The 27,474-nt window shown below is 39.9% G+C and overlaps 1 protein-coding gene across 1 annotated transcript; it reads right to left on the reverse strand.

Annotated features, from left to right (window-relative positions):
* Positions 1-27,218, reverse strand: lpar1 (lysophosphatidic acid receptor 1). Its single transcript, XM_026340380.1, has 3 exons — positions 26,840-27,218; positions 13,166-13,921; positions 1-3,815 (listed from the first exon to the last, which is right to left on the reverse strand). The coding sequence occupies exons 2-3, from the start codon at positions 13,902-13,904 to the stop codon at positions 3,496-3,498; spliced, it is 1,059 nt and encodes a 352-aa protein (XP_026196165.1). The 5' UTR covers positions 13,905-13,921; positions 26,840-27,218; the 3' UTR covers positions 1-3,495.
* Positions 27,219-27,474: the final 256 nt, after the last annotated feature.

A 27,474-nucleotide genomic window follows, 5' to 3' on the forward strand; every position in this document is an offset into this window, starting at 1 on the left:
ACAACAACAAAATCGATTTTTCATATGCATTTATTGTTGCTGGGAAATATTACCATGACTCTGATTGGACATTCATATTGTCCCTACAATATAGATATGGAAATCACATTAATGCCTGTGTCACTATTACTTTTTACTGTTAAGTCATAGGTTGAGAATGGAGCCAATTTAAAGCCATGTTTTACAATGTTTCAGACCCGCAGCTCAGAAGATCAGTCGCCGGTCCTGATATTGTACATACTGTGCACTCTTTGGGGTCAACAGTAACCTTTGGTATAACATGACATCACTAAAGTGCAACACACACCAGCTGCAACATTGTGCCATTTGACACTTGCAGAAAGTACTGGATGCCAATCTGGTATGGAGTATTGCAGTGTGCTGCCTGTCAAGACGCAGCAGGTGTATGGATCTCAGATTGCAAATTTCCCCTTAGGATGAACAAAGTATTATCTTATCTACTAACAGGTGCCGTATACCAGCAGTGTGTGTTGCCCTTTGTTGTTTTGTGTTGATGCCACACATTGTATGCTTGATGAACAAAAAAATCAAAGATCCATTTCTCTCCGCACTCCGGCATTTTTTATTTTTTGAAAATTTCTTTATTTAAAAACCATGCTGTCTAGTCAAACTGTGCTACAAAAGTCAAATATTGCTCCACACTGACACTAATCTTTGTTCTACTTTAAGGCAGTTGTAGGACGACAGTGTTAGCAACACACAAGCTTAAAGACTAACTTAACGGAACCTAAAAATCTGTTTTTTGCCGACCTCAGATGGCAGTGATGTCGACTTGTAACTTTCAACCAGAGAGGACAACAAAGCACAGATTTTCAGCCTAGTGTTAAGTAACTCTTTATCGAGACCTGGAAGGCACTGCACACATAGATATGTAGTTCTTGGTCAGCAACACATTAATAACTATAATCGCATCTAAAGGAAATTCATTAATTCAGGTCACAATACAAAAGCACTCATGGCATAAAAAACAGAAACACAAACCTACAGTACATTTGGACAGAGTATAAAACAGCTAAATTTACAAACACAAAAAAACACTTTCCCTTTGGCGATTAACTTTGAATAATATATTTTATATACATATACACTGTACACATATACTTACAATGGTATGTAAGAGTGACTCACTGGTAAACAAAGACATACGAAGACAGAATGTTTAGTTGGTTTGCTATATAACCTGATTTAAAACTTAAAAATATAAATAAAAGAAAAAGACAATTGTTACAGTGAGTGGTAGATATGAAGGGTTGGGACCAGAGTCATAAAAGCTGGAAAAATGCAAAGGCAAAATAGAGACGGAAAAAATATTAATAGTGTTTGTTGAAAATTTGAAATCTTATATTTGGGCAGTCAATAATACTTCATGTTAAGCACTGCAGCTTAAACCCCAGACAAACACCTCGCCTTTCTGGAAAATATTTGACTGTGATTTTGGCTGCCTTTCTCATTTTGCCATCAGCTGATGGGAGCTTTGTTTATTTATTTTGCCCCAAAAAGGATTTAGATTCAAGTCATGACAAAAAAAAAAAAAAGTTCAGCAGAAATTTTGTACAGAATCACCATTTTGACTTTCAGCTGGCACTGGCAGAAGTCAGAGAGTGCACGTATGGTAATAATATAGTAACACTATCATCTCTCTTTAAGTCAGTCATTAAGAAAAAAAAAAACAGTGTTATTTTAAGAGTTACATTTTATATGTTGCTGTTGTCAGTAGACTAATTAATAAGATTTAATGACCATGGTATGGTAAACATTCAAGGATGACCACTCCAACCATCTCAAAGACAAAGCATTATGTAATGTGGATAGGCATCTGTACTACTGATAACACTGTCACAACAAAAACCATGTAGAATCTGGTTAACAGAAAATACATTTCTGTTAAGGTCATGCACACATATTAGAGCGGTGCTTTAGGCCACGAATCCCTAAATGAAAAGCAACAGAGTGTGTTTTAAAACTGAACACTTCAAATGCTGTCATAATCGATGCACACTTCTTAATTCTCCATGTACTGTATGTGGATGATTTTAAATAAAGGCATTCTACCATTTTGTTTGGCGCGGCCTGCTGGGTTTCAATTCCTATTGGCGGAGATTAATGCATCCTGACCAGGAACTTCAGTCCTGAACAGCTGCTGATAAATAAAGCAGGTCAACACTTCTTTTGCAGCCATTTCAGATTAGCTACTGCATCATTTGGAGTCTGTAAGCCCAATTTCATGCACGCACTAATTATATCCTTTGTTTCTTCGCGTTCATGCTGAAAAGATGTAATGCCACCTAACATAATGATATGAAGGTATATTGGATCGAATGTTTTCAGAATACTAATTATACATTCAATTTACAGTAATTAACACTACAGTTTCAGAGCAAATAGGAGATCCTTTGACAAACACAGAGATTATTGTTTAACTACCTCTTCTCATCAGCTTCATGGTTAAAAGGCAGAGAGCTCAGCACATTTCATGACCTGATGTCTGGTAATGCTCGCCACCTATAACCTTCACCTTGTCTCCACTTAACACTGGGGCACAGTCTTAAACAGTCTTCTCTGAGGCCCCAAACATCCCTCCTTCAAATCCAAAGCCCTTGTGCTTACTTTAACACTCCATAATGGTTAAGTCGCTAAATACGAGCATTTCATTTCATTTGTCACTACGGTGGCACCGTTAAAAACCCTGAATGTGATTAAAACACTGTCAAGAACATTGACCTCGAGTCTCCGCAAGGTCATCTGAAATTTAAAGCTACTAGAGATAGTTTGTATTGACATTCAGTAACGAGTCATGAGACCAACAAGGCATACGTTGGCTTGAATGTCCACACATCTGAAGGCTTCAATAACAGAAAAAAAAAGTTGAATAATGCATTTGGGTTCAGACCCAAAGTGATGCATTTATAGTGACTATGTCCTGAACTTCATGTAGAGGAACCCCCCACCCCCCCGCTGTAGTGTATGAGAATGAATGACGGGGATCTACAAGGTTAAAAGCTGGAAGCCTACCTGACTAGATGCTACAAAATCCGAGAAGAATGGAGAAAGAGGTGGGGCTATACTGGCATTCCCTTAGTTTCACAGATTACTTTTAAATAGTTCATTTGTTGACCGTGACAACATATTCGAACACACACAGAAAATAAACAAACTAAACAAAAATACTAACAGCCTATCAGAGTCTTTGAAGATCAGACTCATCCTGTGTTCCTTCTCCACATAGCAGTAGTCTTTTCTCTTTCTTCAGTTACCATCCATTCCTTCATTTTGATCTCACCCAGCTTATTATTATCGCCACTCCATCTAGTGCACCTTCATCCTCAAGCTGATGACATTCCTGTCTAAATATCATGTTCATATTGCGTTCACAGTCTCTCTTGACCTTCCATTGACCCTTCATCAGTTAGTGTCTCCAAAAGAGATTAACCCCTCAAACCAGCCGGATTACTCTCCATGACTTCCAGGCTTGCCTTATACTACCGAGTGCTCGTTGTGGTGATGGTGGTGGTGCGCGCCGCCACTGAGCACTGTGTGGTTGATGGATGACGCCGACCTGTCGGACCCCTCCGCTGCTGTCCCGTTGATGTTCTCCTGCCGCTGGCAGCACAGGATCTGCCTGAAGGTGGCGCTCATCTCCTTGTCACGGTAGGAGTAGATGATGGGGTTCATGGCCGAGTTGAACTCGGCGAGAAGTAAGAAAAACTTTTCGTATGAGAGCACGTTGCAGCTGGAACAGAAAACGTCGAGAAGGAGGATGACCAGGCCGGGGGTCCAACAGACAATGAACGCACCTGAGGAGGCAGCACAGCAAAAACGTTTGGATTAGTAAGAAAGCGTGAAACTACAGATTTATATAAATATGTAGATACAAATATACATGTATTACCATTGACAATTGACATAAACAAAAGTGTTCTATGGTTACCAATACAAGCACGGTGGCGACTGGACTATACCTCTTTTAACACATCCTTGCCAGGTTATGCTGATTATGTGCTGAACTGTTTTTAAAGAGAGACTTTGAGACACATGCATAAATGTAGCACAGAAACAAGTGTCTGAAAGGCTTTATCTTTTTCCACCTTCATCGTGGGTTATCTCTGTGCCTGTTGTTGCTTTTATAACCAGGAACTAAGTGAACAATCTCAATTCATGGTTTGCTGTGCATTCTAAAAAGGTTGATGTGCACTTACAGTGCTAATACAAGAATATGATGTTATCACTAACCGGGAGAATTTCACCATATGATGTTTTTCAGATTTAAGCATGCATGGCTCTCAGTTCCAAAACAACAGTTTGTTTAGATTTCAATTGAGCACTGAAGACTTTAAACCCGGGGTCTCTCTCTCTCTCTCAGGGTTTCTCCCTACTGAGCCACAAAAAAAAGCAGGTTGGTTCTGAAACGGCAGAAACAAAAACCATGATACGGTCGCATTACCAACACCAAACAACCACACAACAATCCATCTACAGACCTCACTCTACTGCAACCACGTGCAGTAGAGTGCTCTGAATTAGATATCTTACAAAAGTAGTACAGCAGACATAGTTAACGTCAGTTACTGTACAATAACTGTATTCCAAATAAAAGCCCTGTTTCATTAGATTAGCTAAACAGACAACATCAGATAAAACAGAAAAGTTGATGGTTAAAACCAACAATCGTTTCTAGTGGTTGGAGACAGGATGGGATTCCTGACTTCATAGAAAATCAGCCAACCAATCACAATCCACTTCCTCCATTATCTTTCTCTTGACATGGTACATCTACAGAAAACAGATGTGGCCCCTTCCTCATTATTCCAACCACATCTGTGCTATTCCATTATCATAGCACTGCATCTACAACCTTTTAACCTTATTTGAGTGAACGGCCCACAGTGCATCTCGACTCAAGTGTGTTAGCAGAGAGGAAAGCGGTCATAGACTCATTACTCATGAATGTCAAAGTTCAAGTGCTGTACATTTAGTCATTAAATGCTATGTATCATAACTATAGGACAACTATAGGACATGTGCTTTAAGCAAGCAGAGATGAAAAAGAGAAAGAGAGATTTTTGACAGGCAGGCCTGTTATCTTTTAGTGTTTTGCAGGCGGCAGCTGCAGCAAATGATTGACCTCACTTCCCAGCTATGCAGGCAGACTCTCCAGAGTTAGATAAATTTCTCAAATGGTTCACAGCCCTGCAGACAAACCATCTGAAGTATTTGTTTCTCAGAGAAACATGTTACTCTGAACAGCACAGGGCTCAGCATAAAGAAAAAAAAAAAAAAAACACAGTAGAAGCATGGTGTAATCAGTGAGAAAAAAAAAAGTTATAATCCTCTTATCTGACCACCATTTCTGCTTTCAGCAACACTGTGCCATGTGATGCAAACATAATATAGTCAAAAAACCAAGGGTTTAGCCCTCTAACTAGAAGTGATGCGTTTTTGATGGCCCGCATTTCAGGCCGCCACGAGTTTCCAGTCATTCAGCAAAAGATGACTCGGCACAACAACATGCAGACATTAAACACCTCATGTGCAAGAGAGGTAATGAACATTATATAACCCTTTTAATAATATTTAACTCTTTATCTGATGTGAGATAATCCCAAGCAAGTTTTATAATATAATTGTGAAGGTGTAGTTGTCTCTTTTCTGGTTGTCTAATAACATAGCTTGTTAAAGCAGCATTTGTTTACTGGTGTTTACTTACTCTGAACAGCAAAAAAATACAGTAGAAGCATGGTGAAATCAGTGAGAAAATATATAATCCCCTTATCTGACCACCATTTCTGCTTTCAGCAACACTTCTCATGTGATGCAAACATAATATAGTCAAGAACCGTAATTCCTATACAACCAAATTTTGGTTGTATAGGAATTACAGACTCCAAGAATTAGTGCTGCTATTATGCTGCTTGGCTGGAGCGTAACATATGCATATTTTCGAGATGTTTGTCCTGATTTTCCCTCAGAATGAGGAAGAAAACAATCTTTGTGTGAATCCATGACCATGAGAGGTTTCACTCCCAGCTTCTTTCATTCCCTCTCAGAAACAGAGTGTATTGGTTGCTTGTGATACACACTTCATCTCAAAATTGCCTCTTTACATTGCCCAGAAGAATGTGCCTGGTTTACCATCGCCACATTGAGCAACATTACAGCCATACCAGATTCACAGAGGGTAAACCAGTTTTGTTGTTTACGGTAAAAAAAAAAAAAAAAAAAAAAAGCACTTTACTGGCTAATTTAAGCGAATCATTTTGCCTTGTCACTACTTGAAAATGCCACATGGAAGAAAAAAAGAGAGACGGTAGAAATGGAAAGTCAGTAGAAGAAAGTAAATATGCACAGCTCTGGCGCAAGATTGGAAAACGTATGGAAAACTACTACTACTACCACTTTCCAGGTCTTGATAGAGTTGATGCAATGTCCCACTCATGGCAACAGTATCCTAGATGACACGCTGTGATATTTCTGATTTGAAAGTCATGTAACTGCACTGGACAATAGGTAAATGATCAACACTGTTCAGTCCGATAATGTCTCAGATCTGTAATACAACATATATGGAAGTCTAATGTGTTTTGTCCATCTCAGCCAGCTGGTGTTTTGTTGTTATACTCACAGTGACGCCACACTGGATCCTAAATTCAATGAATAACGTGTTGGTCAAAGTGCTCCCTGTACATTCTTGAAATAAATTGCTGTGTGTGAATACGTACCGTGTCAAAAACAGCAGATAACCAAAGCAAAAACTAAATGACAACGAAATATTTTCACATCACTTTTAATTACTATCTTAAAAATCATATTGTCTAATCGTGAGTTGGCTTTGAAAGTCAAGTTCTGGCCTTGTGTCAGATGATAATGACTCATCATTCCTTTATTATCACTCTTTACTTTGATCATTATTTTCCTTTTCCTGGAGGAAATGTGTTTGCATAAAAAGGGAACAGAGGGCTCTGGGAACAAAAATAAGGAAATAATGGAGACCAGACTATGGCAATGAACCCCACAGTTCCTCACACACACAAACACACTGATAAACACTCACATGTGCAGACACAAACACAGGCAAATACTTACTTACACTCGACATAAGACAGATAGAAGGCAACTCAAACATTTGAACAGTATTGGGGAAGCACTCACGAAAACTGCACACTGAATCCTAGTAGGCCTACCTGGTACATTCTGAGGTCTTCTTTTGTCTATGAACCTCCTACTTCAGATTAGGAAATGTGGAAAAATCCCTTTTCTATTCAAACCTTGCATCTGTTGGGAAACCTCTAACGGCTGAAGCGTCATGTTTCTTCCATTTGTCATCATTAGGATGTTTATGGCTTTTCGCCGTTACGAGCACATATTGTATTCTTTTCCAGTGACAGCAGCTTGTTCTTACGCTCAAAGTCACATGTAGTGTAGCACAGAATTACATAAATATGAGGTCAAATGGTTTAACGGATCATGCTGGCAATTTGACATGTTTAGCCCTCTAACTAGAAGTGATGCTTTTTTGATGGCCTGCATCTCAGGCTGCCACGAGTTTCCAGGCATTCAGCAAAAGATGACTCAACACAACAACTTGCAGACATTTGAAACATGTGCAAGAGAGGTAACGAACATTATATAATGTATTTTTATTCCTTCTCAGAGTCACACTAGGGCATATGCACTCGCACAGGTTATTTCTCTGGTGATTTTAACACTTAACATCAACTGTTCATGGGTTTGTTTGTTTTTTTTTTTGCTTTCGGTTTCTTCCCATTCTGCTGACATTGCCTGACATGACTGCAGCATGAAGAAAAGCCGCGTCTCACACCTCTCACGGTCTCTAAGCGGTGCTGATACATTCCACATGTACTAACATGCTCTATCTGCTATCTCGGATTTTCGTTTTGTACAACGATTTCTGGCATGCCTTCTTGCAGCTTGGGTTTCCACTAAAGTGCAGTTCTTCCAGGCCATTAAAAATGGATAACCATTTATATTAAATTACTGCTCTTATTCATCTCCCTTTCTTCCCATTACTCACTATATCCCCTTCTTAGATATTCTTTGATTTTTACTCTTACTTTTCTTTGTCTTTATTTACTTTCAGTCTTTCTGCCTTTCTACTGTATCTCCCCCTCACTCACTTGTCTTGCAACCTTCTCTCTATCTATGGCCATGTCTGTCTCTTGGCTTTCACTTTTCTCTTTCTCCTTTTTCCTCCCTGTCATTTTCCTAACCAAAGCATTACCTGTGGTTCTGACTAGGTTCCTGCTAAAAAGAGCCAGTGCACTGAGACCATTATGTACAGTACTTCTGAAATGAACTGGTAGCCTCCTGGGTGTTGATTGATCTCTTTTTTCCACCCGTCTTTCCCACAACCCCCTGTACCTCTCTCTAGCTCTCACACACACAGAAGAAGAGATAAAATTTCTCATTCTGTAGCTAAGTGTTTACAGTTATTGACAAAGACATTTGTGGTATATACAGTAATGGAGTCTGATGGTCGTCCACAGAAATCTAATGGTTGGAGAAATGTGCTTTTGACTGGAAGTACAATGGGTTCTTTGAAATGGCAATGATGACATTCTTGTTTTTTCTTCTGCTCTGGTAGCACAAAAAGGCTGTAATATAGAGTTGGTTAGCAATAATGATTCACTTCCATGTGCTGATTTCAAATTTTAAATCCTGGCGTCTGCATTTTTTCCCGTCACTGTTTTGGAACAAAAAGACAAAACTCAACAGTACAAGCAATGCACACTGAGACGCCCATGTCCAAGATTAATAGCAACAGTCATGAGCAATTTCTGCCAAATGTCACAAAATTGCATCTTATTGGTATCTTTGTTTTATTTGATTCATCTTTTAATGTCAGTCTACTTGTATTCTGCAACAGTAGATAGCAGCTCTGTTGTTCTTAATCAGCATGTATGGGTTTTTATAAATATCCACATTTAGAGACTAATACTGGACTTCTGAGGCCATCATTAATAAAAAAAAATCCCCCTGGAACACACTCATGTTTGTCTGGCCTCACACTTTATATAATACTTGATACTACTAGTAGTAATGGTACTTTGTACTGGTACTTGATACTGTCCAGTCTTATGCATAGGCATTGTGAGGAACATTAATATAAAAGTGAACTAAAGGGCACAAAACTATTGTTTTAACACATTAATGAATCCAAAGTGGTGCATATTGCATATACAATATAGAAAAAGTAAAGTGCAAACCACAAATATGGTAAAAATATAATAGAAATTAATATAGTTTAATAGACAATCTTAGATAAAATCTAAACTACAGAATAATCTGATCTAATCTGGTGCATTATGACTAATAGTTTGTGAAAGAAAAAAGAATTTGCGACACTATAGAATAATTTAGATCTAAAAATGCAAGTTTAAGCTGTTCCTAAGAAGCAAATAAAAAAAAAAAAAAAGAGTAAGACATGTTTTAGGTGCCCGCCATGTAAGCATCCAGTGAGACAATGATATGTTTAGGGAGACTGAGGCATTTGCCAAAAATTAACAACTGATGCAGCTGAAACAGGATTCATAAAGACAGTTGTCGCTGTTGAGTGATCAGAAAAGCAGCACTGTGAAATAGAATTTCTTGCAAGTCCACACAGACTCTAACATACAGAAAACAGCTGTAGCTGCATACTAGTGCTGGTTCCATGCTGACAGCAGACAGGAGGGCTTGGCTCTTTGTTGGCTCTCATTGTTTGGACTTGCTGTCAGGCAGAAGACACACATGCATTGCAGCAGAGGAATGACACAAATGCGTAAATATATGAATGTGTAATCATTCATTTACTTACTTAGAATATATAAATTAGTGAGTCCTTGGGTTAAAAAATCATTTGCTTGACGCTGATTTTGAAACAAGTGTATGTCAGTGTTATGGCATCTGGATGCATGTGTTTGGGGGATGGCATGTCTTGGCGCGCCACACTGTCCGAAGACCCGACCACAAACAGCAGCGGCTTTAACATAATCAGATCATTCACAGAGGACCCTAACACGAGCCAACACCTGACACACACACACACTGAACATGGGTCATGCTTAATTTGTCCTATTTGAAGAGGGATGAAGAGAATTTCTGTCAATGCCATTCAAAGCCATTTCTCCTAAGCAGGGAAGTTTCATTGTTGCCTAATTTATAAGTTAGCAAAAAGCCATGGACATGGGTCAACATTCATTTTAAGAGAGAAGCATCAAAATAACAGACTCAATCTCTGAATTTTTGTGAACTTTTCCTTTAAACGTGGTAGCATATTCTTTCAGTGTTCTGCAGGGGTAAAAAAGTGAGACTTGAATCTTAATAAAGTATTTGTAGAAACCAATGCTTTCAATATTTTGAAACATGCATTATTAAAATCCATGTTTACATCTTCTTCGGCCCTGTCTTTGTTGGCGCATTGTTGTGTTTCTTGGCGTGTTCCCACTACCTGTAGATCAGTAGGACAGCACGAAACCATTGGCAGGAATGTGTATTGTGTCAAAAAACAAGGGCAATTTTATAAAAACTTTGCTCCATAGCACCACTATTGCTTAATAACGTATTTGAATGCTATGTCCTCATGCGTCCCTATTTCTATTGGCTTTGGCAAAGTAAATAAGGTACAAACCAGAGTCTGGTTTTGTTTTTCCTATCACTTGACATCATCAGTACATCAGAGTTTATGTGAATGAATCCAACCTTGTGTCCCACTGTTCTTTATTAAGCCTAGGGGTTCATGTGAATGCGAGACAGACTATGTCTGTTTATGTATTTGCCTGCACTTATGTGCAAGTGTGTGTAACCATCTTTTTTTCCCATCTCATCCTGTCCTTCCGAGAAGAAATCACCCATAACGGGTTTTATAGTATTCTAGGAGGAACAAGTGGAAAGGACAGCAGGAAGCAGGGGAATGATTACTATCATCTGGTCAGCAGATGGGAGAAACGGGACATGGAATTGCGGTGGGGTTTACTTTTTGGTCAAGCATCAATGGCTGAACTGAACATAACCTTCCCCCAAGAAGTTGAACATAATCAAAACCCAGAACTCTGTGGCAACCTGAACCCCACTAGAGATGTAGCGTCCTACAACCCTGCAACCTTCTTTGTTGTACAGTGGCCTGAGAACAGGCAAACGGGGATTTTTCTAAATGGGGGAATAGTGAGCAAGAGTTCAGAATAAGTGATTGTACTTTATTACTCAGTTATATAACAGGCGATCACCTCCCTTCTGTCAGTGCAACAACAGCAACAAAAAAAAAAAAAAAAAAAACACTCAACATATTCTTCAGTGCTTCAGAATGACCTCACCCAGGAACAGCAGTGGATTCCAGGCCTCAACCAAAAACATATCACACCCTTGCTCGAGAACTTTTAGTGTCTCTAAAAACAAGTGTGATTGTTCCAGGAATTCAAAACAGTTTTTATTTAAATGTATAATATTGAGATTTATGTAACTGTCATAACTTGAATAAAACTTCTGACACCAATGACAGAGAATCTACTACGCTACACACTTGCATGAAGATTTCTGAGAGGTTATTATTATTTGCTTCTCTGATATTAAAATCTAATTGTTCTTTAATACCTGTGGCCAACTAAACCCCTTCTGTGCAGCTTTTGTAAACTATTAATAAGCTTATACTCCCAGGACATTGACCCTAAGCCAGGCCTTTTACTGGCAGAACCTGGTATTGGGAAACATCTAAGATAGGGTGTGACTTTTTTGGTTTCATTTCTAAGGAATCCTCAGCTGTTACTGAATGAAGTCTCTTGTGAACAGATGGAACATGTTTGCATCCATCTATTTATTTATAAAAAATTTTCACAGATACTATAGCAAGAATGATTTTTAGTGTTTTTCTGTTGCAGTAAATGGAACATTGATGCCCAGGACGCTGTTAACAGCAGCAACAACACAACTGAACTTGCAAGTTAAACTAAAAATACAAGGTGGAACTGAGACATCATTAATGCAGGCCACGTGACTCTACTGACTCAAAAAGTCACAACTGACATTTACTTACTTTACTTACTTACTTTACTTTTAGCCTCAGATGAGGCTGAACTATAACACAGGTTTGAAGAAACAAGCAAAGCATCTCTAAAGCAGCAGGAAATGTATGTCGGCTGAAGGTGCACATTCTGCTGTCCACTGCTTTGAATTAAATGTTGAGCAAAGACAACAGAGGCAACAGGATGAGATACCAGCACATAGGAGACAGATCACATGGAATCCTTTGGTATGTTTTGTCTAGGACCAACACATCCTGCTTCCAGGCACCAAGAAGTCCTTTTCCCACAGTTCACACTCTCACTCAGTTTACACACATCGAAGTTAGTCAGCTATTGTCACTACATGCAAAAAATAAGCAAACTAAATAGATAACTAGATATGGAATACATATCTCCTACTGCATGCCCAGACATAAAACTTTCAACTGAACAGAAATCAGATGACTTTATAGCAGTGCAGTGTAGAGTGATGTGTACAGTGTAAAATCTGATAAGTGACAGCTACAGTCAAACCAGTTACTAAACAGTAACGCCCAGTGAGGGTCTGAAGCTGGTTTCAAACCTCACACTGTTTGAATTTATCACTTTTCAACTATGATAAAGAGCTTCCTACTTATTTCAACTGCTGAGACTCTATCTCTATATACAGACCATATACACTGTCCCTATATGGCATCAGCAAACTGATACCTAATTGAAATGCACCAGTGCTTTGTTTTATGAATTAAAACCAGCCATTCGATGTATAGTAAGAGATGATGTATATGAGGCTTTTAGTCATGCTGGGCAGACACAATGCTTGGACTCAGAGACCCATCAACAGATTCATTGTTCTTTTGCTGCTGGTGACTTCAGATATCACACTCACTGCTACACAAATGGATGGGTTTCCGATTTCCAAACAAGCAGCAAGACACAGAAGACTCACAGACACAATGTAGAGTCAGTATTTGGAAAGAACACAACTTTCTGGAAATCTGCAAAATTATAGATTAGAGTGTTGTATGCGTGCAACACTCATCCACAACTTTCTCGATAACGCTTATGATAGATAGATAGATAGATAGATGGATAGATGGATAGATAGATAGATAGATAGATAGATAGATAGATAGATTATTTCTCTTTCTTACCTAACACAATCACAACGGTTTTCAACAGGGACATCATGGTATCTCGATTGCGTCGTGGTCCAGAGCTGTGCCGTGACATCCTCATGGTCCTCTGCCGCACATACATAAAGATGTGGGCATATAGTGTTACCATGACAACAAATGTCACCAGGTTAAATACTGCCCAGAAGACCAGGTAGGAGTTGCTGTAAAGCGGCGCCATGTTGGAACAAGACTTAATACTACAGATGCAGTTCCAGCCCACACTGGGTATGGCCCCCATGACTATGGACATGGTCCAAATTATGACAATCACCACCACCACACGCCGGTTGCTCATACGTGTATGTAGCTGCATACGGAACACGGTTATGTGGCGCTCGATGGCGATGGCAAGCAGATTGGCCACAGATGCTGTCAGACTGGTATCAATCAGGCCTTGGCGCAGCAGCCATGTTGAAACAGTCAGACGCCTTGTGTTTGGTCCCGTGTTGAACATCAAGTAGAAGTAAGCCAGTCCAGCAAAGAAGTCAGCAGCTGCCAGATTGGCCATAAGGTAGTAGATGGGAAAGTGGAACCTCCTGTTGACGTAGATGGCAACCATCACCAGAAGGTTGGCGAGCATGATGAAGATGCACACGGTGATGCCCAGGCCCATTACCAGTCTGCTGACAGTGTTCCAGTCAGTGGCAAGATACTTGCCACTGCGGTTGTAGAAAAAGGCGATGGTCTCATTATAGTAGCACTGTTCCTCATCCATAGTGATAGTGGTGCTTTCTGAAAGAAGAAAATATAAAACATTATGGAAATCAGATAGATGTATATGACAGTTGTTAGGAGCTTTATTACATAACATAACAGTGTGGTTATTTCACCGGATCAGCGCTTGTACTCCAACAGGTTGAAGAGAGTTTATCTAAAAAGTTTTATAACTCATGTGCACTGATCTGTAACTGAGTTTGCATGTTATGCCCATGCAGTTGTGGGCTGCTCTGGGTGCTTAAAATTCCTCCCACTGTTCAATGACATGCGGTTGGGTTAACTGGCCACTTTGCATTTCCTGTAGATGAATAATAAGTGTGAATTATGTGTCTCTCTGTGTCAGCCCAGACATAAACTGGTAGTCTGTCCACTAACAGCAGATTATGCAGTATGCATGTTTGTGTGTTAAGAATGTGTGTGTTGCTTTGCATGTATTAGTTAAAGATAAAAAAATATATATATATATATATATATATTGGATTTGAAGTACCCAAACAAATGACTTCTGTGTACACTTTACTGAGCATGGATTATTTTAGTGCTTTAGTCAAGGAAAGCATACACATACTACACTTTGATCAATACAAAGCTCTGTGTGTGTGTGTGTATTTGTTTATCTGTCTGTGTGATATTAAGCTAAAGCATGTTTCTCACATCTGGCCAAATTTTATGAGTGTTCCTGCTTAAAAAAGAAAAAAAAAAAGAAAACTAAGTAGCAACAGCAGCAAAATGACACTAAACTCAACTCAACTCACACACACACAAAAACTCCAGCTCCCAGGAGATATTTGTTTACGTACATGTGTGTAATAATCAGTCCCACACAGATGCAGAGGCTAGACTCACTCCTGCCGACCGGAAACAGGACCTCAGGGCTGGAGTAGAGTGTAAGTGTGTGTACGAGTGAGTCAAAGACAAAGAGTGATAGAGTGGGGGAAGCAACTGAAGAAACAAGAGGAGACAAGGAACGAACAAGTATTAGAAGCTGAGGGTCAGAGGCCGGTGTTTTTGTGGAAATCCTTCTCTTTTGATTTACCTTCTAATAAGACTGCTCCGCTCCTTTAAACTGTGTTTTATCTGTGCAGTGACACAACTCTGCCAAAACCGCACCGCAAACACAAAGAGCTTTGTTTTCCCCCGGACTAATTTGTAATGTTGAAAAGCTTTCACCTCTTAGAAAGACCAAATCTATCACCTCTAAGAAATTCCCAAGAAAAACAAGAGTTACTGCTGGGAAATGAGGCGGTTTAAGCTCCAAGTAAATTCCATTAATACTGTCTAACTCCCACACCTCTACTGCAAAGAAACGCTAAATCACCTTGGTAAAATGCAGTTGTGACAGCTGTGATATAGGAGTCATGTTATATAATGTAGTGGGATCTCTCTGCTAGTAGCTTTAACACATCATTTATTTCTTAACTATTGTTTCATATTACTCCACGTTACAAATGTCTTAATATCCCACATTTTTAATCTAAATACTTCCCCTTAAGCTTACTGTTTGAATGTATAACGCCATTCCTTAGCCAGAATGGGTGAGCATTACAAATGGCACTGCATCAATAACATTCAAATTGAGGTTTTAATTAATTAAATAAATGATTTTCTGGGACTCTTGCATCTCCAATTTCCTGATGCAGGCCGACAGTGATCTCCATCTGCAGCCATGTTTGCTTGGAGTGGATGTAAAATGTTATTGCCAATTCACTGAAAGAGGATTGATACATTCTATTAGCTATATTCAGTTACTGCTAATACTGTACTGACAGACTGGCCGGATGTGTCTGCTTACATTCAGGACACTGATTTCTGCAGGGACATGTCAAACGCTAGACACTGACCAGTAATCCCTATAACAGGGCCACATTTTCAAACATACAGTATCTTTTATTGTGCAGTTTAAATGTGTGTTTAACATTTAACTAATGATGAAATGAGCAACGTTTCAGTCAAGAGCCCATGCAGTACTGTTCAGTCAAATGGGTTTCAATGAAACTGGTTTCAATGAAACCAACAGGATCCTTCCTGTTAGTATCAGCCATTAACAGGTCCCTAAAGGAAACGTGATGGGGAAAGAAATCTAGAGTTGTCTTAGAAATAATGACAATTGATCTTTAACAATGCTGATGCAGACATTACGGCTCTGAAAGTAGCACATATCAGTCCTGAACTGCTGAATATGTGAAGACGGTAGCCTTTTCTTGTTCGGGATGTTTTTCTTAGCGTCCCTTTCCTTTGGGGTCTATGTCATTCCTAATGGATTTTAAGAAGGACATTAAGAAACCATGTGATTTAGGAGGGGTTAATTGCCACTTATACCAACTCAACCATTAGAAGAAGTGAAAAGGGGCAGCAGCAAAAGTAATGCAGGCTAAATGCACAGCGCGTGAGACTCTACCACTGACTGCTACAGCAGAGGAAAAAGCTCATCTATTCTGTTTGTCGTCTGGGGTTTACGATCATTAAACATCCAGAGGGAGCATTCACTGGGACGTTAGATGGCTGAGGCAATTCAGCAGTACTAGAAAGTGGAGGAAGTGTCAGTGGCCTCTCAGTTCACATTCCCAACACTTTCATCAGACCCTTGGAGCCTTCAGAGGGAGATCCTGTCATTGTGTGTGTGTGTGTGTGTTAGTGTGTGTGTCTGCTTGCAACAGCTGGTGGGTGGGTCTTGTAAGAAGGGTAAGATTGAGCAAGAGAGAGGACACAGAAAGAATTGAGTTTTAACTTTCCATGTTCCTGACTGTGGATATGCACACAATAAAAGACATTTGAATGAGTTGTATTTTTAGTGTGAGTATGCGGGGTGGGGTGTGTGTGTGTGTGTGGAGAACCCTGGGCGTTAAAGATAGAGAACAAAATCCTTGCTGTGCATGAGTGTGTGTCGACACACTCTCTTCATGCTTGTTAGCAATGTGTGATAAAGTCTGGCTGCGTGGAGAGACAGAGAAGAAAGTGTGTTTTGTGTGAGCGTGTACGTGTCTAACAGGCTATGAAAAGACCACCCTGGAATCCATACAAGTGAGGTCATAACTCAAGCACGAGCAGCAAGTCTGCATCCGCATATTCATTACGTGCAGCTAATTAACAGACGCACTCGCCAAGCACTGTGGTGTCTCTCTCTCTGGTTTGTCAGATGTTTGCAAATGAGCAAACGTATAAACCTAAACATGCTACTAAATCCACACAGAATGACCCAACCCCCTATATTTCGACAGCCCCATCACTTGTTAAAAGCTTGTTAAAAGACTCAGCAGCAAGATCAAGAGTCCAAATCCCACTTGAAAATGCCACTTTCATTGGATCTCACAAGGCTTGTTGAAAAAAGGGCATTAAAGAAAGGATGTCACAGACTGATGGACAAGAGCATTCAGCATTCAAATTGTCATCTGAAGAGATTTTAGTAAGTGCCTCGTAATGATAGGTATACAGTATGTTTATGTTCGGGTAACAAAGTCCTCTAGCGACTCTAGTAATTATGACAGGCACAAAGGAGGAAACAGTATGACACTATTATAGAAGCTGAGGGAGGAATTATGGGTCATAAAAAGTAATATCTGACTTTAGCACGGGAGATTGACTGCAGTCGCATCCTGACCATAACCATATGGTTGTTACTGTAACCATGACGCAGACGTCCCCCAATCTTAACAAAGAGTACATTTAAACTCAACCTTGCTGCTTCCCTGATTTGAACGATGTGCTTATTTTGACATAAACAATGATCTTTCCCTAAATCTAGCCTAACCCAAGTGGTGTGCCTTAGCATAACAACACAGCATTAAAAAAAAAAAACAACGCAATGTGTGTCATACTTGCTGAGTAGTTTAGGAAAAAGGACCATTTATGTGAATTCATCCACGTCTCTGTGTCTGTGTTCATCTCCATAACCCAAATGTCATAACTATCCCAGTTCGTGATGATCAGGATGGATGGACTAGGCGCAGCTGCTGTACAAGTGTTTACAAGTGGAAACGACAAGTTGCAAATACAATGTTACGTAACATATCAAGTAAATGCACACATGCCACCAAAATATCAGATCTGCAACATCCTGTGCTCTTCTCCGCCAAAATATCTGATCAATGTCACGTTTTGTGATTCTAATCTTACTAACGTTTTTCATGGCTGGGTTCAGGCATCACAGGACTGGGTGAAGGTGAGGGGAAGATTATGGACTGTCGTTCTCTAACCCTAACCAAACCACATATATGGTTTTGTCCATATCACCAATTTAAATAAGGACATGGACGCCATGTTAGTGCGAATCCAGTTAGTATGAATTTGCCTGAACAGCCACTGAGATCAAGTTACCAGGCCAGTTGAGTAAAAAGCAAAGTGAATTCAACAACGTCAGTCCTCTATCTAAACACTTCATCATCCAACCTACAAGTTGGTTTTGTTAATACAGTCCTGAGAGGAGAAGAGAGCCCAAAGAGGAACACCACTAAATCTTAGGTTTGACATGTTATTCCTACACTATGAGAAAGTTTAGTCTGTTTTAGTGAACAGTGTTAGTGTGTCAGACAAATGTCTGGCTATTACCTAATCTGGGAGTCTGTGCAGATGTACAACCCACAGGGATCAGAGACAAGAGATGGATAATTAAAATATGCTTTTCACTGCATTCTACGGGGGTTTTTTTTTTCTTCCTTAATTATTTTAGCCCTCAGATCCATTACATAACTCAAGTCCATCCAGCTCATCCGCAGTTTCACTGGGAATTAGGACAAATCCAAAACTGTATCTTTTTATGGATAAAACAAGACAGATAGTAGAACATATGTTCATATGAATCTCATTTGGATCTCAGAGGAGAAATGGGAATGTTCTCTTCTCTAACAAATGTCCTCTGCTGTTCGTCAGTGAGGCATCTCAGGGTACATTCTCAGCCCTGTGGTTTGCAGCTTTGGAGAATTTGATCATTTTGATCCAATCAAAGGGTCACAGTTGTGCATGTATTACCATACTGAATAATGAACCCACTGTAGACATCTGGGGAATTAACATGCTTTTCTTTTTTTTTTTTTTAAAGATATGTGGAACTATTTTTAGGCTATAAAATAAATCATCCAAATTGTAGGGTTCAGCCGTGCAACATTTTGTCAACCGGGCTTTGATGTGAATGAGCGATGGAGAGAACATTTGAAAGTGATATAACTTTGCTGAGTGGATTAGAAAACTGTCTGCTTCACAGCATCTGGTATCTACTTCTCGTTATACATCAAAGCATTTGTATGGTGAGATCTTTGCAGGCCACTTTTTTATCTCACCTTCCATCTTTTTCATTGTCATTTTTCCTCACTTGCAAAGCTTCTATGAAAACTTGCTTGTCTTTTTCCTCTTTTCTCTCTCCATCTGGCAGTTGTTTCCTTTGCATCACAAGCTCTTTATCAATCTCTTCACAGTGGTTTCTCCCTTCCTCGCACTCTTCTCCACACTCCTCCCTTATTGTTTCTCTCGCTTCTTCCCCTTCAACTCATCTCCTATCATATCTCTTTTCCACTGCTTTCCTCTCCTGTCGCCTCCTCTCCTCTCCTCTCCACCTCACTCCACCTACTCCGCCTCCCCGTCCCCTTTTTGCCAACTCTCTACACAATGTGCCCATTGTTTTCATACTCCATCCCAAGAAAGCAAAGAGCGAAACAGGACTTCTACAACCCAGGATACACATAGGCTTTCATTCTCCAACTTTCTCTTTAACATCATGGGCGACTGCACACATATCGCACACACAGTCTCGCTCTCACACATACTCTCAAACAGTGGCTGTGTACCAGCCATGCTCAGGACAAGGGCTGGATTGAGAGCTGGTGTTGAGTCATGTGTGACTGCAGCCACAACGCGGGCTGATTCACAGCTCACCGGTGGATGATACCCTTCTAACCACTTAAGCACTGCCATCTCTGTGCACAAAGCCTCAAACTGACACATGTTCAGTGATTAAATGTGTTGAATCATAATAGAATAGAATAGAATAGAATAGATTAGAATTAGTCTCACAAACCACATCTGGAAAATGTGTCATGGCAACTGGACTCACCCAAGTAGCTTCTTCAGTGTGACAATAGTTGGTTAGAGACCACAAATGCATCCTCCAGGTTGGTTTTATGTCACCCCTGGTCTAAATAGGCTCATTAGGAGAAACAATAGGAGAAACAATAGAGAGAAAATATCTAATACAGTGCATTTACATGCACTCCAGTAACTGGGTTACTGAGAGAAACCAGGTTTCTTAGGCAATTAGGGAATGAGTTTACATGCACCTGGTTACTGGAAATCCAGGCATACATTTAGCAAAAAAGTATTTTCTTTTCTGGCCTGTGTTGGTTTGGGAACCATTGTTCACATGTTTCAGAGGAGGTGACTGACAACCCTGAGAGGGACAAACAGACTCCTTTAGATTTAGTTGATCTATTATGCACATACACACGATCAGAAACCAGGTTACACGTTTACATTGGTAATCAGAGTTCTCTGGGAGAAATCTACCTCGGGAACATACATACATATTCAAGTTTGACTTGAACAATAGATACAAACAGAACAACATGTGAATAGTTTCATAAGACATTCATTCAAGATATTCAATTCAATTCAATTCAAATAAAATTGAATTGAACTGAATTGAATAAGACCAGAATAGAATATTCGACTTACTTGAGTTAAATTGAGTTGAATGTGTGGAGTTGACTAGATAACACCCTGACTTGATTTCTAGTCCACACTAAACAGACAAGGACCATTAGGGGAGTCTGTCCAGTATATTAATATATGATCCATAAACATAGTCTCTCTTAGCAACTATTAAAAAAAAACGTGGGCATGATATTCATAACAATGAGATTTATGGAGCAGCGTTTCATCACGCCACCAACAGAAGCACTTCTGTTGGACGCACTCTGACAAAACAATGTTTTACTCCCCATGAATAAGAAGTCAACACTTTGCTTCTAAATTACGCACGGCTTTGTACAGACAGCCTGAATGGCTTTCACACTGACTTCTGGTTTGCCCAAAGCCACTGCAAGCGATGTTTTATTTCAATATAACAGCCAGAATCATAAATAACACATAAAAGCCTTCTTAATTTGGCTATAATTTCATCCAGGGAAAGCCTAGTGACAGCCGACATCCGACACAGGGGTTATTATTCTATGAGCAGAACATAAGACACCCTTTCATTTTGAAAATGTCCATCTAATAAACGTCTCTCTGCTATGATCTGTACCACATGTTTTGGTAAAGCAGATTTCAGACTTAATGGCCGTAACAAGCAAGAAAATATCACAGTGAAATTAATCTTTTGGACAACGTTCAGAAATGCAGTTTAAGACCCACATCAACACAACATGACACAAATACATGGTACATGGTGTGTACAAGTACTGTACACAACTTCACACTTACATTTGTGGCATTCGTCGGTTTTTGACGGCAGCGGTGCAGAGGAATGTTTTAATAAATGCCTCCCAGTTTTATTTGTATTTTATATTATATGTGTATTTAGGTCGAACACAGATAAACATGAGGGCAGTAAAACCGTTATCTATGATGCATCTTCACAGGAGTTCCACATAATCCACACCAAAATATAGATATGTACTGTATAGTGAATGAATGACAGTGAACATACACTCACATACTAACACAGTGAAACTAAGGAACTGAAACCCATAACATGAACATTACTCATTTCAAATGTGGCTTCTGTTTAGGGCTTTAGGGTTCTGCATGACCGGAGCATTTGATGTTCTCCTTACGCAATACGAAGTACATTTACAATGTATTTTTTTTATTTAGTGGATGAATCCTAATAAACAACTTCTACTGTCTGTGTCAGCTTTCTCTGCAGGTTATTTGTGGTTGTGTTCAGTCAAATCATACTACTGGAGACATATTTGACAGATTACATCACCGTAGCTCATGTGCAGTATGGGACTGTGACCCTTCAGGGTTTGACTTAAAATAGTTCTTTCAGTTCATTACTGAGAACAAAGGCAATTGCTACTGTGCCACCACATTCTGCAAGGCTTGTGTACAATACGCATACAGTCTTACACAACATTGTTTATGCATCATTACACATAATCTAGAATCCCTGCACTGAAATAAAGTGCAGTCGGTACTTTTTTGGAGAGTGGCACATTTTCTGTTGTTTTGGCTCTTTTTTCAACACACGACAACCAATAACTATCAGGTTCAAGTGCTGACATTTAGCTTTAAGTTCAGCTCACCAGTGAACTTGTTACCCTTTCTTTTCATAGCCTCTAAGTTCCCAATTTTACAACAATGTAGCAGCACACTATTTTTGAAATGCACAGAAATGACAACCAAGGATATTTATAGCCAAGCAACAGTGTGGCCTGGCCAACCCAGTCAATGTAAAAAAATAAGTAAGCATGTTGCTATCTATGCAGCTTTTCTGTCCTTCACAGATCCTCTCAAGCTCTGTTGGACTGAACGCTCTGTAAACTGCCTCCTCAGGACTTTCAATGACATACTCCAAGCCTTTCACTCAAGCCTTGTCTTGGCTGTATGCTTAAGGTTGTTGTCATGCTGCAAGGCAAACCTTTGTCCTCATCTTAGATTATGTGCACTCAGGTTCAAGTTGTCCCTTGTCCTCAAGAATGTCTGAGTATTTGACGCCATTTAGTCTGATGAGACTTCTAAAACATGTTGTTTCCCTCTGCAAAAGTGGAACAACATGATTTAGCAACACATTTCCTTATAGTTGGATATCTTTAACACATTTAAGAGTGACACAGTAAATATTTGCCTAAGATATACAGTCACTCTTGAGACACTAAATGGTCTAATCATGTTTTGCACTGGGAAAGCGTGGGAAAAACTGCACTTCCAAAACTTGCGTGGGTTCCTTCATTGTCTTTCAGCGTATTCAACGCCACTGCAGCAAAGGAACGAATCTCGTAGCAGATTCAAAGAAGCATATTAGGTTATTTTGCAATATTTATTCATTGCAGTGCAATGACAGTCTGTGATATAACATTGATTTACGTACTGAATCTCTCACACTGATACTCAAACGTAATAAATTTATAAATATAACAAATATTCTAACTAACAGCAGTAGAGAAAACTATTTTGCACGCTGACTTTGAAAACACAGCATTAAATTATACTTTTCACTGCTTCAAATTTAGTTGCCTGAAACAGATGAAGTGCAGCAGGACTTGCTTATACAATATTTATAAGTAGTTACAAAGCTCCCTTGTTTAGAAGTATAAACTAATCAGAGAGTCATCGATGCAATGTCAATTTAATCCACATTTAGATAAACTACCCTATTATAAGTGCAAATCACATCATACTGCTGACCACTGCATTGCTATATCGCATTTCTGTTTCTTTATCTGCTTCTGAGAAGGTGACAATTACGACATCTACCACAGGACTACACACAGGAGTTTCGTGGTTACATGGTTCTGGAAATTGAAATGCATGCTGTCAAAGATGCTGCTTGCTTTGCCTATCTGTCACAGTAAACGAGTGAGTGGACTAAATGGTTCTACACATGTATGTTTTAAAAAGACTACTGTAATGCGTTTCTTTCTCACGATTGTTGTATTTTCTCGGTATCTATCTGCATATTTCTGAGCCCTCTGGATGTGTTAAATGCATTACAGGATTTTGAGGTGTATTTCCAGCAAGGCAATTAAAAATAACATGACTTTTCAGTCAATTTTCAGTGTGCACTGTACCTCTGATAGCTAGCCAGCTAACTACTGGCTGTTTTTCTACCATACAAAACAAATGTTATGCACATTCTCTAAGGATTAATGAAGTGCAGCCAAGTCAAAAGGGAAATTATTAAAACGCCAGATGTATCCTGTGACAGGGGATGTCACGAGCCAAAAAGTTACAGAACCACTGGAACATATGATAAACAATTCCTACCATGACTTCCAACATGTTATCTTCAAACTGTTTTTCCAACAAGTAGTAACCACATCGAAAGATAATAATATCAAAAATGCCAAGTATCCTATATTACATGCTATATGTGTTAGTCACACATAACAGGTCATCAAGCTGACAAGGGCAGCTTCCTGTCACAGCCACAGCACACATGCTAAGGCAGATAAAGATTACAGAAGGGGAAGTTTCAAGAGAACTATTATTACATTTGCATTTCCTTGTCCATAAGACCCAAGCAAATGTGTGTAAAATTAAAAGAGAAATTCCAGAACAAAGAGGGTATGAAGCGTGTCTGCAAATAGCATCCGTTAGAATCAATCAACCACCATATGAGAGCAAGACACAGACTGCTGAACGTTATCATGAGCTATACTCTCGCCACCCATAAAGTCACACAGCAGGACATCTACTGATGGTGAAATGATGGTGGTCATGATATTCTATACAGTGCTGCGCAAATAATGATACAGGGTGATACAAGGTGTGAACCACACTGCAGCTAAATGTGCTGCTGCTGTTTGGCCAGAGGAGCTTGATGACACAGAGCGTGATGTTTATAGCATGATGAATGATAAAAACAAGAAGGTGTTGAGCTTTAGGTAAAAAAAAAAAGTATTGGTATAGTTTTGCATTTGCTTTCAGTTTTGATTAAAGCCGGTTGAGCAAAGCTTCCATCCATCTAATGTCCTTGAGAGAATGCTGGAACCTTTCCCTATCCCCACGGCGAGAGGCAGGGTACACCTCGGAGACGTCTATCACAAAGCTGATGTCCAGCTAAAGACAATGTAAAGACAGCTTAAGAGATCATGTTCAAGTTAATACGACCATAGCTGCAAAGCTGAAACTCTGGCTTGAGTCAGTTTCCTGTCAATACGGCCTTGAAAGAAAATGTGACTCTGTTACCTGCACGAGTGTGGAAACAATCTGGATGCTGGAAGCAAGAATGGGTGGAATGCAGCTTCTTAGGCGAGGGGGAGGAGAAAATCATGCTTCAAGTAATCACAACACAGATGTTTCAAGGACACTTTGGTTTGACGGATGTCAGAGCTTATGTAGGGAAACGTAAACCAGTCATCTTCGGGGGAGATGATAAAGTCTCTGCAGTGGGAGTTTTGTTTAGTTTGAGTAAGGAGGTCACAAGTCAGAAGCATCAACGTATCACTGTGGAATAACTTTCAGATGTTTCAGTGATTCTCTCAAGTCTATCAATCAGAACTTGGAGGACTGACGGCCTGTGCTGCTTCTCTGGTTACTGAGGAAACCGCTGAGCACCTGAGAACTATCTTGTCCTTGTATGTGGAGTGCTGCTGTGTCATATCTATGGTACCACAGTATGACTATCCACTAGATACACACACAGCTAAATCCATGAGAGCTTGGAAGATTGATAAATTCAAATCAGTAGTGACAAGTTCTGGAAAATAATATCATAGTACACCTGAATACGAGCCACAAATCCAACTGAAGCTCCACCTTCACCACTTCAACTCATTATCTCTTGCAGTTGCAGTTATTATCTGTCTCAATCTTTCACTGTCACTTCAAATCAACTCTATTATTTATCTACTCATGATTGATAAACCCTCACAGTGGCCTGGCTTGTGTAAAATCGTACATTCAGATACGTGTTGCTGAAGAGACCCTCAGGGATAGTTGCATCTAAAGCAATTAAAACAGCTTGAAAGTCACTAAGGAGTGTAAAAGGTCCTCGCAATCCCCTGCAGCATCAAAGGTTAGTCTGAGGTTAGTGGCAGTAGGTGGGAGGTAAGCAGCATGCTCACTCTTTCTTGCGAATACATAAGCTATATACATCCAAATGCCACCCATTTGAGCCCCATGTTAGTTTTAATTAGGTCCCATCAAAAGGTTTAGCGTGTGGCTTTTTACTGTAGACCTCTACAATCAATAAAAAAGAATAAACCTATTAGCAACCATTAGTGTCCATGTAAAAAGTAGGTGAAACGAAAGTTTTTAAAATAAATAAATCCTTCAATCTGTCATCAAAATTATAAGATGCTGATCTTTATGTTTCTGCCACTCAAAGAAAACAGTCAAATACTTCAAGGTTTATTGCTTTTTCTGAGTTCTTTATCTCATCATACTCGGTGCAGATGGTGTGGGGCACTGCCAGCCTGCCTGAGAATCTCACTGGCATTCCTGGTCTTGTCTTACTGAAGAGGGCCAAGCCCTACCTTCGTCGGTGCCACATCTTTAAAACTGCTGCAGTGAGAAGTCAAACTAGTTCACAAAACTGCTGAATTTCAGTTGCACACATGCACATCATTAGGAGGTAACGTTTGGGAAGATGCCACTAGAAATGTTGGAGGACTGTCAACACACCGCTGACCTGCTCGTTATGTTTCAGAGCCTAGTAAAAAAGTGACAGCACAAGTGTTTGGTCTTGGATGGACGATGCTGGATGGGAGAGGGTGGAGCTGAGGAGGATTCAGTAAAGAAAGCTACAAGAAAAAATCCAAACGCGTTCTCTGGCTGCAGACGAGCGTGGCAAATCAAGACAGATGTCCAACTTTTACTCCCAGACCCAACGCGCGCTTGTTCTTATTTGTTCTTATTTATTTATTTGTTATTTTGTACACTCTCCACAAACACTGTTCCAGTACCCAGAGGTTGATTAAGAGCCCAGTTCTGCTGGCGCAACAACTCCTTCCAGCCGCGTCCCCCGTTCGCCACCTCCTGCAGGCGCACAGGCGAGCGTCTCCCCGTCGACATAACGGTGCGCGCTGCGGATTCGGTCATCTGCTAATGCCATCAGAGCCTTTATCTAAACCGAATGTGTTCTCGCCACGTCTACGTGGCAGGTATAGCTTTGATTATGTAAAGATGCCCATGTTGCGCATGCATAGTGCCCAAGCCAAACAACTTTTCTCTGTGGATGAAAGGTGATTTTCTTTTTTTTTTTTTTTTTTTTTTTAGGGTTCATTCAATAAGAAGAAATAAAAAAAAAAAAGAAATTAAAGACAAAAACAAACTTACTGTTGTCTTTTCCAGCGAGAGCAGTAGATAGTTTAGAGCACTCCCTTACTGGCTCCTGGGTGTCCGGCTCAAGTTTTATTCGGGGTGCCTGAAGTTCCTCCAGCAGAGAACTACTGGGTTCTGCCTGCGCAACCCGTGTGTCAAAGTCGCAGCAGCGTAACGTTAGACTCCAAATCCAATATGCAACCAGGTAGCCCTTTCATTTTATGTCCGTGCTAAAAAGCAAAACCTCCTGCGATTGTTTCGCCGCCAGTATGTCGGTCTATTGGAGAAAAAATAAATAAATGCTTTATTTATTTGTTCCAGATGAAGAAACTCGGATGCTCTCTTCTGCTGCGTCTCCGTGCCTCTCTGCGCTGGCGCGGCCGCTCCGCCAACTCTCCAGCTCTCTCTCTCTCTCTCTCTCTCTCTCTCTCTCCCTCTGACTGAGCAACCGCCACACACACACACACACACACACACACACACACACCACAGGAGTAGTGCATGTGACGTCACTCTCACATGCACACATGAACACACACTGCAAAAAAAAAAAAAAACCGAAATTCAACAAAGAGTGCATTGAAACTGTGCTGCACATTTTATTTAGCTGAACTTCACAGAAATCTTTACAACTCTGAACTGAACGCTGT

Source organism: Anabas testudineus, chromosome 22, assembly GCF_900324465.2.
Source record: "Anabas testudineus chromosome 22, fAnaTes1.2, whole genome shotgun sequence".
NCBI classification, from domain to species: domain Eukaryota; kingdom Metazoa; phylum Chordata; class Actinopteri; order Anabantiformes; family Anabantidae; genus Anabas; species Anabas testudineus.